Consider the following 12,221-nt stretch of genomic DNA (forward strand, 5'->3'; position numbering starts at 1 on the left):
AAAGATCTTAGGCCAGCAAAGCAGAAGCCATTAGAAATAACGTGCCTTGCTCCTCCATGGCCAGAGTTCAAACACTTAAAATGTTCTGATTTAATCCAAGAAGGAGCACTGCTAGGCTGTTGTTTCCGTCCTTGAGGGACAAGCTTTGGCAAAGCATCCGGCGCTTGTGCAGAGACCAGCAGTTAGTGACTGTGATGATGTTTGTCTGGCGAAGTTTTAGTTCACCTTTACTCAAAATGAAAGAAAATACCAGGGTAGGCAGGTTCCAGGGGAGCTTTTGCTGTTAACAGCCTCTGCTGAGCAGCTGAGATTTCTGGCCAGCTTTAGCCTTAGCCATTCTGAATTTTAAGGGCCAGAATCTGGTATTTTTATCCAGCTAAGTACTCACAGGTGCATTATTTTTTTAGAACAAGTACTGCAGTTTTCTTCCAAATACCCTGTGAATTTCAGCAGGAAAAAATGTGTTTCTTAAGTCTACCAGGAAGACAAGTTCTGTGTTTAGCTACATAGGTGTAACTTCAAACTACAATGGCATTAACTCTGACAGATGACAGCATAGTTGGAAACTCCCTTGGGGACCTGTGGACATCCAAGTTGGGGACATAATTTCATTTACTTAGGAGCTGGGCAACAAGCCTGTGCTGTTTCTGAACTCAGAAACTATTGTATCTAACCTGTTTTGCCCCTGTTGCTCTTCTGCATGCATGTGTTAGTGATTTGGGTTTTAATAAATGGGGTCCCTGTGAAGGCTGGGTCATCAAGAAAAAGAAAAAAAATCCAGATGGATTCACATGGCAAATACATTTGCCTTCCAATACCTGAAGGGAACCTACAGGAAGGCTGGAGAGGGACTTTTTACAAGAATGTCCACTGATAGGACAAGGGGAAATGGGTTTAAGTTGAAGGAGAACAGATTTAGATTAGATCTTAGGAAGAAATTCTTCAGTACGAGAGTGGTAAGACTTTGGAATAAATTGCCCAGAGAAGTTGTGGATGCCCGCTCCCTGGAGGTGTTCAAGGCCAGGTTGGACGGAGCCTTGAGTAGCCTGATCTAGTTGAGAGGCGTCCCTGCCCATGACAGGGAGGTTGGATTAGATGATCTCTAAGGTCCCTTCCAGCCTATGCCATTCTATGACTCTATGATTCTATGAAATACAAGCAGCACTTTCTAATTCTGACATTTTACTGCTTCCTTTGCATCACATTGTTTCTGGCTTTTGCATAGTTAAATGGCGAGAGAACAGACTGGGCGTGGTAAATAAGGGCTGAAAAACTGAACAAAAATCAGTCTACTAAGCTAACCTGATGTCTGGCTGTTTCTGCTGAAGTGGAATGATGGACCAGGTGGCGTAGGATGGAGAGTGGGAGTGACGAGTCTCAAATAATCAGGTTTAGACTTTCCCTTTCCTGTTTTCATACCCTCTCTGAGGAATTTGCAGCTATTAAATTATGTACATGTGTTGCAAACTTAAGGTAGGACTTCACACCATTTACGTGAGTATTGCAAATGCTGCAGTCTGTTAATAAACAGCACTTCTAAAGGAATGTAGTCTGTGTCTTAGCTACAATCCCAGCACTGTGGTGTCGTATCACTCCAGGTTTTCCTCTGATTTCTCATTAAACTGAGTAGTAGCAACTCTGCTTTACAGAAGCAATTCTTCAAACCAGGGCAGAGAGAATCTTAAATGTGCACACTTAAAACTGACAGCTGCACACCAGCACTCTTTTATTCCTAGCAGAATAAGTGATATTAATCTTCCCCTTCTCCTATTAAGGAAGCAAGGAGATTTTCCTGATGTATTTGGTGATTTTTCTTCTCATGCTAAATGTGCAGAAAGATAAATTCACTGATTTTATTGGTGCTGCAAGGATTTACATTTAGTTGTGAAAGAGGAGAACCAAGATCATAAATGATCTGTTCTGGTAACAAGAACTCACGATTCGTTTCCCCGGTTCATGGTTATTTATTTCTCTCCCATTTTAGCTCAGAATACTTAAGGCTTTTCAGGAAGACTGAATTCAGCATATCTGAGAGTTGTCAGCCCAGCAGACTGTAGTCTTCTGTTTACTTTACACACAAAAAAGGTGCCACCCAGGCAGTAATGCAAGCTCACCGTATTTCAGCAGCATTGCAATCTGCTTCCTTCTCCACTTACGTAGAGGTAGGATATAAACAGTTTGGTTTTCACGATCGTTTACTTCTTGGCTTCTTTGCAGAGGAAGGGTGCCAGTTACTAGATTCAAACTGTTGCTGAGAAAGGATGCCAATTGCTGCCAGGCACAGTAATTTTATGAAATCCATAGCTGTCTGCAAGGAGGAACACAAACATCAACAATTACTTTACAGAGTAAACAGTCCTCTCGTAACTGCATGTGTCATGCCATTGAACCAGGTTTGCTATCGGTATAAAACTCCTCAGACTTCTATTATGGTATCTGAAAACCGAGTACAGGAAGCTTTGCAGGTTAAAATATGTTGTCATCTATTAAATCACTAATTGCTGCTCTGTTGAGCTGCATTTCTCAAGGAGGCTTGATTTCATAGTGTCAGTCCTTCTATGAATGGCTAAAGCAGAGATATTTCTGTTGTCAGCATCCTCGACTGCTGCTTCCTCTGACGGGCAGCGTCCCATGGTAAAGCAGGGTCCCATCTGTATGACTCATATGTGGGGGGACCAAGGTGAGCTTCCACTGCTCTGAGTCTGCACCTGCAAATGTCCTGACCAGTTCATTCCTGCAAAGTGAACCTGGACATCTTATGAAATCTCATTAGTGTCTCAAAATCGGTCTTCAAAGAGGCAGAGGGATGCATGAATCTGGTGGGGAGCAGAGAAATACGTAGGGTTGAAGCTTGCTAGTGCACTGTGGACTGAGTATAGTGCAGTTTGCATTTGCACTGTCTCACCAGAGACAGAGCGTACCCTGTCCACCTCTTAAAATAACTTAAATCAACTTTATCCTGCCACATCCTTCATCCTTGCTTGCTGGATCTGCACTGACAGTTGCAAGGGGGAGGGCTCCAGGGCCAATTCCCATTTCTTGCCTCCCCAGCTGCTTGGGGCAGGAAGCTTCCTGCTATCAAAGGCTTTGCACATCTTCTTTCCCACAACAGCCGTGGCCAGGGAATCAGGGTACAAATGTTACAAGCCAGGGTCATGATCTAGGGAGTGAGTGAAGCATCAGGAGAACCCATCTGAGTTGGTCATCATCCGAAAGGCAAGTCCTAGGTTCCTCTTTCTAAATTTGTTTGCACAGGATGGAAAAAATGATATTTCCATGGTGAAGGAATAAAGTGAATCCGTGCTGATGACAGGTATTTGTCTTGTTTTGCCAACAGCAAGTCCTCTTTCCAAAGGAGCGGCATTTGCACTAATCCCCATTTGAGCCTGAAACAATTAGCCGATCTGTGCTTTTTGGAGGCAGAACGCAGTGTGCAGCCTTTGTATTTATTTGTGTCAGCAAACAAGTATGTGGGTCCGTGCACAAACACACTTGAGATGTCACCCAGATTATGCTCTGTTTTCAGTCCAATTGCTGTTTTTCTGGTGGTACAACTGACCTGCAGCATGCAAGGGGACAACACTGGGTCCATCCTCCTCCATGTGCTAATTACTGCTATGGTGTTGGCAGATCACCTCTTTTTAGGGCCCATATCAGAGCAGAGGTGAGCAAACATTTGGTTTATGCTCTAAAGGAGCTGAGGTCTGTCCCAGTCTCCCAACCCTCTGTTTGCATGCACAAAGGTTTCATATTGCTGATGGTTTTTCTTTATAAATTATGAAAACAACCGAATCAATAAATATTAACATAATGTGTATTGCCTTGGCAACATGGCACTTGATACAAAAATTAAAAACAAATTATATAAACCACCCACGACGGGGAGATTTACAGGAGATAAACCTGCTGCTGTTGCTTCCAGAAGAAAGAATCATCTGGAATCAGAACAAAAGCAAACAGCCTTAAGTTAAACAACATAAAGCAAAGGCACCTTTCGTCAGACAGGTCTGTGCTGATCTTCAGATGCTATGTGCTGGAAAGGAGACTGTTGCATCCCATGAGACTGGCTTACCAGGGCTGGCATCAGTTGCTTGCAAAAACTCTTTTGGTTCCCTAACACTCCTTTTGGGATCAGTCTATACAACTGGATTCTTTCTAAGAGTCTATTTCTCTTAGAGATTTTCTCCCACCTTATGAATTTGCAGGACAGGTCTGAAGACACATGATGATGAACCAAGTCATTACCCGAACACATGCACATGTTGTCCCCATTGGATAATCTGCCAGGATACATTTCGTCTGTTTTAATTAATGTTAATTCATTGGATACTTGGTACAAGTGTGGTTTCTGGGAAGTGTCTGCATCCACGTTTCCTGGAGTTTAGTCTCTAGAAAAGTGTTGCTAAGCCTTAGTGCCGCACGGAGGGGTGAGTAAATAGAGAATTGGTGTAAGTTTGGTATTTGACTCGAGCTTAGTGCAATAATTTGCTGAACAACTTGAGTATTCGTCAGTTCAACTGAGTTACACAGTCTGTTCTCATACACTGCATAGTTTCTAATGAATCCGAGTGCACAACCTTTCTGCATAAATGAACTTGAGATGTCACCTCAGATTGCATTGCACTTTTAACATGAAACAATTGTTTCTGTTGTTTTAGTGCTATAACCAATATCATGCCATTAAGATTACTTGGTACTAAGTTGTATGCACATTGCATTAAAAAAAAACCTTTTTATGGCTGAGCGCGTTACGTGTGCATACTGTGCCTTCCATGTTAGCTTCTCCCCTGAATATTACACTACTTCCAAAGATTTGCCTTAAAGAGTGTTACTTTTTGACAGGGACGGAACCGTGACTCGATGGTTGTGGAGCAATCTCTGGACTGTGAAGATCAGTGCTAAACTGTGCCTAGAAATTGCATGTAATACATTCTTATGCAGAGGGTACAGACTTGGATGTGCATAATTCGATTTATTAAAGTTAGAATATATTTTAGACCACATGCCCTCTGAAGCAGGAAACAAGTAATTTGATTTTAAATTAATTTGCTAGAAACACAGAACGACATTTGAAAGGACTGGTACAAACCTGACCGTCCGAAAGTATTTATATGGAGAGCAATTTGCTTAACCAACTGCTTCCTTTATGTCATCTGTTCTTTCAGATAGTTATATTTGGAATAAAGTGTTTTTCTGCTCTTCGTACCTCTTGAAGGACTTCCTGTGGTGATGTGGTTTTAGAACTGAGGCAGGTAGGCTGTGGCTCCCCGGGGAAGGGAAACTCACTTAATACATGAATAACGTTGAGTGTCAGTCAAGCCAAGGAAAAAAAAAAGATGGACAAGTGAAAGATAAATAGGTTTAAATAATTACTGCTGAAATCCTGTTATGCTTGTAATTTTTCTCTCAGCATGGAAGTCCTTCTGTAAGCAATTCAGCACAGCCTTTTGAAACCGGCTAGAGTTTTATTAATATTTTAGTAGCAGCGCTAGTAATGGCATGAACGATGATGGTAGTGCTGTGATGAGCTCTGGAGTTTTCAGAGAAATCCCTGTCTTAGGTGAATCAATAAAGCCACATTGATTTACACCAGCAGAGAACCTGGGCCTCCAGATGTAGGGACCAACCCTGCAAACATACTCTCCTCTGCCATTAGTCCTGGGAGTATTTCTAGAGAGCTCAGCAGCAATAATCATCACCCCAGGAAGAAGTGGCTGGATTTAATGGCCCCACTCATACTAGCAAGCACTGGGTTTAGTCAGATGTGTTTGCAGAAAAAAAAAATAATTATTGCTCTGATTCCTGAGTCCATCCCTTTTTAGCAAAGTACTTCAGGATGTGCTTTCCTTTCAACCTGTGGTTAGGTCCCATTGGCATCAGTGGGTGCAAAGTAGTCTTAAGTGTTTTGCTGAATAGGAGCTGCATAAGTTTACGTGTTTACCTGAAGTTTTTCTACATCTACTTTTAGATACCTTTTATCTCTTCCTGTAAACTTTATGTTTCCTTCCCCTTCAGTGTGTATCTTGTCTCCTCTGGGTGTGTTTTTTTCCACATAGTTTCAAGTGGACTCGTAGCACAGTTTTGGGTATTGCACTCGTGCCTTTCTCCAGCCTTGACACTGAGTATCACCACCTGATCGTGCAATTTCAGAGTACACCCCTTGGTTATTCGACTGACCTGTCAGCTCCTTTCTGTGTGCCTTGGGTCACTGGAGGAAACTCGTGTCTCAAAACGGAGATTGCAAGGGTATTTCCTCCTGCCTCAGCAGCAATATCTCAAAAAAAGTTGGCCTATTTGTATTTCCACTTTCTACAGCCAGATATCTTGGCATAGCCAGTCATTAAAGCTCAAAAGTTACAGCATAAGCTTGTGTTATCTTGTTCCTTGCCATTTTCCTTAGATGTCATCCTCTGACAAGTATAGTCTAGGCTATTTTCTCTTCTAGCTGGGGAGTCGTCTTTAAGAAATAAGCATGCTATCAAAGAAAAAGAAAATAAAACCATTTAGGATTATTTCCAGCAGGAAAAACAGCTGCAACTGAGGGCTCAGCGATGCCAAAGCCCAGGCGTCCGGAGTCAGAACTCTGAGATTTGTGAAGAGTTAAGAGAGTTGCACATGGATAAGCAGTTGAAGGCTGAGCCACCACCTCCAGTAGGGCAAAAAGAGGTAACAGAAACATCTTTCCTACCTGATACTGCATGCGATCCATTGCACCAGCTCCGTAGTGCATGTCACCAATTTATGTGGGGTTTACGGCTTGTAAAAATATGTGTTTGTCAAGTGGTAGGAAAGCAATAGCACGTAGTAGGTATTACAGTCTCAGTAAAGACGAGAGAGGATTTTGCTGTCATAAAAATAATTGGAAAGCTTGGAAAATGTGCATTATAAATTAAGAAGATGGGATTCGAAGAGGTTTTGAAAAAATGCAAAATCGTCTATAACATTACTGTCTTATTTTAGGAGCAAATATGTGTGTGTTTTCCCACTGAAGAGTAGCTCTAAGAATGGCATCTGCTGCCTTGGCAGATCTGTACCTTCAGTTCACTGGAGGGCATCTGTTATCTGTCACAGATTACCAGTTCTCCTGCTAGCACATAGGCCCCAGAAAGGTGCAGCAATTTAAGTAGCTGACGTGAAGATACTAACTAAATAGTAAGCCTTGGTACCGTTCAGCAGATGTTGGCCAAAATGTACCTCACTCATTGTTTCTCCGTGTGTACACATTGACATTTATTTTCAGTTTGTGGGATTATGTTGTCCTGATAAACATGAATACCAAACCCACATGTATTTGTGTTGTACACAGTGATTCCAGGCTTTAAATTCCCTATATCCTACTTGCTGACTTGTTGTTTTTTTTTTTTCCCATTCAGATTTAGCATTTTATTGACATAACATTGCCTTTATTATTAGAGGGTGATGGTTTCCTGTTTTTTGAAATCAGGAACTGGAGGTTTTGGGTGATGTCCTAGAAGTTTGGGGAACTCCATAGCTCCTTGAGATTAGAACCAGTGGTGGTCTTGAGGGACTGAATTAATAAAAGGGAAAAGAAAACATAGTATCATAGTATCACACCTCTCCCGGTTCTGCTATAAAACCGCTGGGAAATTTGTGCCCAGCAGGAGCAATGCCATACAAAAATCTTGACAGGACAACAGGAAACAGAGCTGTCACAGAGTCAGAGCTTATCTTCTCCAGGCCTGCTGATGCGTATCGTCATATGGGGTGGAATTTACTCAACTAAATGTAGACATCTGCATCTGAACTTGTCACTAGAGACCCCTTTATAGTCAATGAGTGAGGATCTGGAGCCAATGTAGTTAGGTAAATGTGTCTCCACTCCGACTGAAATCAACATTTAAATTAGGTCAGATGAATCATCTTCTAAAAGTGCCGCCATTGACAATAAAGGGAGCCCAGGGTAAACTAGATGATTTGTACACTGAGGTGAGTTAAATTCCACTCACAGTAACCAGAAATCCTCTAGCCATGAAGCATTTCTGTAAGGAGCAATCCTCTCCGCCAGAATACTTCTTGGCATATTGAATTTCGTCTTCAGAAAGAAAAGATCCTGAACTTTAGGGGAAGGAGACTCAAATATTTGATATCTCAGTCTTAGGAAAAAAACGTATAGATATTTACCAAAGAAACCTAAAACTTTAAAATAGTGAGATGAAGCGTTATAACTAGGAGGAATTAGAAGGTTGTTTCAGGAGTTTTTCTGTCAGAGGATTAGGTATCCTTCATGTTTAAGTGTCTTTCTGAGATAAATAAACCCTGTGATCCTAACATGGAGGCTGGAAAACTGTGTCCTTTTTTAGTGCTAAGACAAAATGTCATGATAAAACAGGAACATTCTAGCCCTGATATATTCAGCAACATCGTGATAAAGAAATAATCCCCATTTCCTCCCTCAACTTTCAAAGGGTCCTGCGACACAAATGTCACCTTTCCATAGTAGAGCATAATCAATTCTATTTGCGGCTGCTTAGAAAGAGGTGGAGGAACATGGCAATAATCCAGGGATGACTTGAAATCAAACGGAAGTTCACATGAGGCTATGAATACCCACATGAAAGACCAAAGCCCAAAGGATGCTATTTTTGAAGGCCAGATCTTGCGTGGACATTACATACTTACGGTCCTCCTATTCAGAAGTAATCTTTGTGCAGGCACACAAGGACATGCTAATCATCTTTTTGATGAATGTGCAAAGAACTTGCGACCAGCCAAATCAAGCCGACAACCACGAGGAAGTCACAGATTTGGTATGCCCAAGAGGCAGGGCTTTGAGTGACTCAGTCAATAACAGGAAGCATTGGATGTGTTCTGAGTAAAACGGTGTTGAGGTCAGTAAAGGATACATTGTATGACTAAAGATTCATCCTGTATAAATCATCAGAAAGACACCATAGAAGAAAAATCATAGATGTCACAGATGGATAAGACCTCAGAGAACAAACTGGTTGGTATCTTTGCCCCATCCCTGGAAGTGTTCAAGGCCAGGTTGGATGAGGCTTTGGGCAACCTGGTGTAGTGGAGGGTGTCCCTGCCCATGGCAGGGAGGTTGGAACTAGATGATCTTTAAGGTCCCTTCCAACCCTAACCATTCTATGATTCTATGATTCTAAAACACTGCCCCATAAAATATTTTGTACAGCTTTGTGGAATCTAACTTTAAATGTATCAGGCAACTTGGATTTCTTCATTTGCCAAAGAGAACAAGTCACTTGCTTAGAAAAAATCTCACGGCTGGGTATATTGCCTTAATAACCAGCTGGTTTTTTTTTCTCTCTTTTTTTCCCTTTCAAAGTGTCATTTCGTTACTCACTTTTACCAATTTTATCCATCATTTTATGAATGTGTCACTTAATTTAATAGACTGTTGGTTTTCTTCCTTTTGTCTTTGACTTACTCTCTAAAGTCACACCCCATTGTTCTGTCATTTCATTATTTCCTGTAAATGACAGTCACTGTGCTCTTTGACTTTTTTTACCTCATTCTTCGCAACTCCCTCAGTTGTTCCTTTTTGTAGTTGTTTTGCCAAGAGGTAAGCACACTGTTCCAAATACAGCTTCCACAGAAGTGTAAAGAGAGGAAATAGTATCTCATTATCTAGACATGATACAGGTTTTCTACATTGTTATATCTCACTGCAAAATCACGTCTAATTTTTCAATATTACTCCAGGTGACTTGGGGTTACAGATTTTCAAGATTTCAATTGAAATTTTCCCAGAACTCTCTCATTTGAACTGTTTTGAGTCAAGTCCCATTTTGCTATGTTCTCTCCATGCTTCACTTCTCTTTTCCTTTCCGCTTCCTCAGTTTCAGTATTCTCTCCTGTTGCATGTTATCAGCTAACATGAGGATTTATATCGGTCCGTATCTCTTCTATATCTTTAGTGAAGATAATGCTGACTCTAACCCCTACAGATCTCCTCCTCTGAAGACAAAATTTTCATTATATTTGGGTCCTTAGGATGGCTTTTCTCCACACAGCAATGAGTGAATCCAAGCCAATTACAATTTATTTTAAAAGTAGACTTTTCTATAATAGACATCCAGGTATTTTCTAAAGGTTTACATATCATATGTCAATTTGATAGATTAAGGCTGTGGTCCTCAGAGGTGAGGAAGAGGGAAAGGGAGATAAGAGAGTTAAGCCTTGAGCAAATATCAACTTTCAATCAGATTTCAGCATCTCACTGCTAAAAGCTTTTCAAAAAACTCATTCAGATCAATTTGCCACTATTACAGACATGAGCTGTGGGTGTGGAAGCCCTGTCCGGGTACTTAAAACTGCCACACCACCTAGAAACACATTAAAAACTATCCTCTGCAGCATGAATTTATGCACTAGTGGGAAATCTCCCAAAGGGGCTTCTGACGGATCCCATTGTCTTTGCCTGGTACACCTCCTCCACTCACTTATTCCAAGATAGAAAGAGGAGATGTCGTATTTGTCCTTTTTTCCATCTTTTGGCCTCTTTGCATCCCGTTTGTGCACAGTACCCTTAGCAGACAGGAAAACTGCCTCAGTGCCTTTATGCCTCTATGACGCTTCACTCCAAGAAAGCACTCTCCTTTTCTCCTTTGAGTCTTTATTTAATTTACTTTAATCACAGGCTACATCAAGTGTTTAGTGATCTGTGATTCCCATGATCATTCCCTTTTCCTCTTTTCTAAGCTCAGTATTGTGTTTACTTATCGCTGCTCGCCTGGGCTGTTTCCAGTTTTCCATGAGCATTCACTGTTGATTGCTAATGGTGTGTTAACTCGGTGTATGGGATCCCTTTATGCCCTACAATGTGCTTTGTCTGGATCTGCTGATTTGCATATGTTTCAGGCTTTCTCAGTATTTCTCTACTTACACTTCTATTAATTCCAGCAGGCTTTCCCCTCTCTTTTTAATGATCCATTTGTTGGATTCCTTTAAAAAGAGTTTATTTTCTTAGGCAACTGAATTTTGATTAGTTACATCTCCCTCATCAACTGTTGTTATATCTCTAGCTTTTTTCTTTCCATTACTGAGTTCATGAAAACCTTCTGAGTCCCTTTAACCTTTCTGGCAAAGAGTAATCTTTGCTTCTTTTCCTAATCTTTCCCTCCTCTCTCATACGTATGGTTCCTTCTATTTCTAGTCCCAGTTTGGACCCTCAAACCTTTGTCTAGTGTTTTCTGAATATGTGCTCACTGCCTCTTCTTCTTTGAAGGCTTTTCAGAAGAAATCCTATCTGTTTCGTCTTGCATGTTCCCCATCTCCCTTTGACGCTGATGGATTCTAGTATTTTCTGAAAACTCTCCCTGATAAATAACTCTCAAGAATTCTTGATTCTTTAAGATGTTTTCCTTGTAGTCTGTTATAATTGCACTGTATTGTGTTCTGTGAATTTCCTAACCTGTCTCTGCTAAATACAGCTCTCATTGACAATGCTATCAAGCTGATGTTGTTCTCACAGTTTTCTTTGATTTCTATCTATGGGTAAGAATTATATCCAACAAAGCTTCTTTTCTCATTGGAACCCCTATTTTCTACATCCTACAGCTGTATATGATTTAGGAGAATTTCGGTGATCTGTGTTTTGACGTCTTCATAACAGAAAAGATAATGAATAAACGCATTCCCTAATGAACAGTATCAGAAAGTTCTGACTGTGCTAAAACTTGGTATGACATTTTTTCCATCATCATATACTATTGGTAGTCTGTAGAGAATGGGCTCTGTACAACAGCTGCATTCCGGATATGGAATTTTTAGAAGCTTTATCCATGTCTTTGACCTGTGCTTTCTGTTCTAACTCTCTTTTTAAAAGGTCTCTTCTCGGTTGTTTGCAGTCCTTTTGAGTAGAGCATTAAAAACCCTAGCCAAGACTATGACCTTCTGGATGCTGCAGCTAATTGCAAACAAGTAGCTTCCGTCCGCACTTGCAAGCATTGCTGGAATGTTCAGTCTTGCCCATTTTACCCCAGCTTCAGCATTTCTCTGAATTCAGCTATAAATTTTGCATTGACTGTGTATACTGGAAAACAGAGGACCCATTTTCACATTAATAATAAATATATAAAGCTGTACCTATTCTCTAACTCCATCACCATCATCCTCATGAAAGTAATATTTTATGTGTACGTGCTGTCTCACATATAACTGTCTCACAGGTTGTTTAAAAGCATGGTAAGTATTGTTGTCCTCATTTTTTCAAATGGAGACAATAGTATTAG

General features: G+C 40.8%; 1 protein-coding gene across 1 annotated transcript in view; it reads left to right on the forward strand.

The window, feature by feature from the left end:
• LOC104380089 (sodium channel protein type 5 subunit alpha) overlaps positions 1 to 12,221 on the forward strand; it is a 174,209-nt gene that overhangs the window by 111,217 nt on the left and 50,771 nt on the right. The window contains 1 exon segment of the mRNA XM_086615079.1: positions 6,520 to 6,666. Within this exon segment, the coding sequence (XP_086471205.1) occupies positions 6,520 to 6,666 (147 nt within the window).

This window comes from Tauraco erythrolophus, chromosome 7 (genome assembly GCF_009769465.1).
Source record: "Tauraco erythrolophus isolate bTauEry1 chromosome 7, bTauEry1.pri, whole genome shotgun sequence".
NCBI lineage: Eukaryota > Metazoa > Chordata > Aves > Musophagiformes > Musophagidae > Tauraco > Tauraco erythrolophus.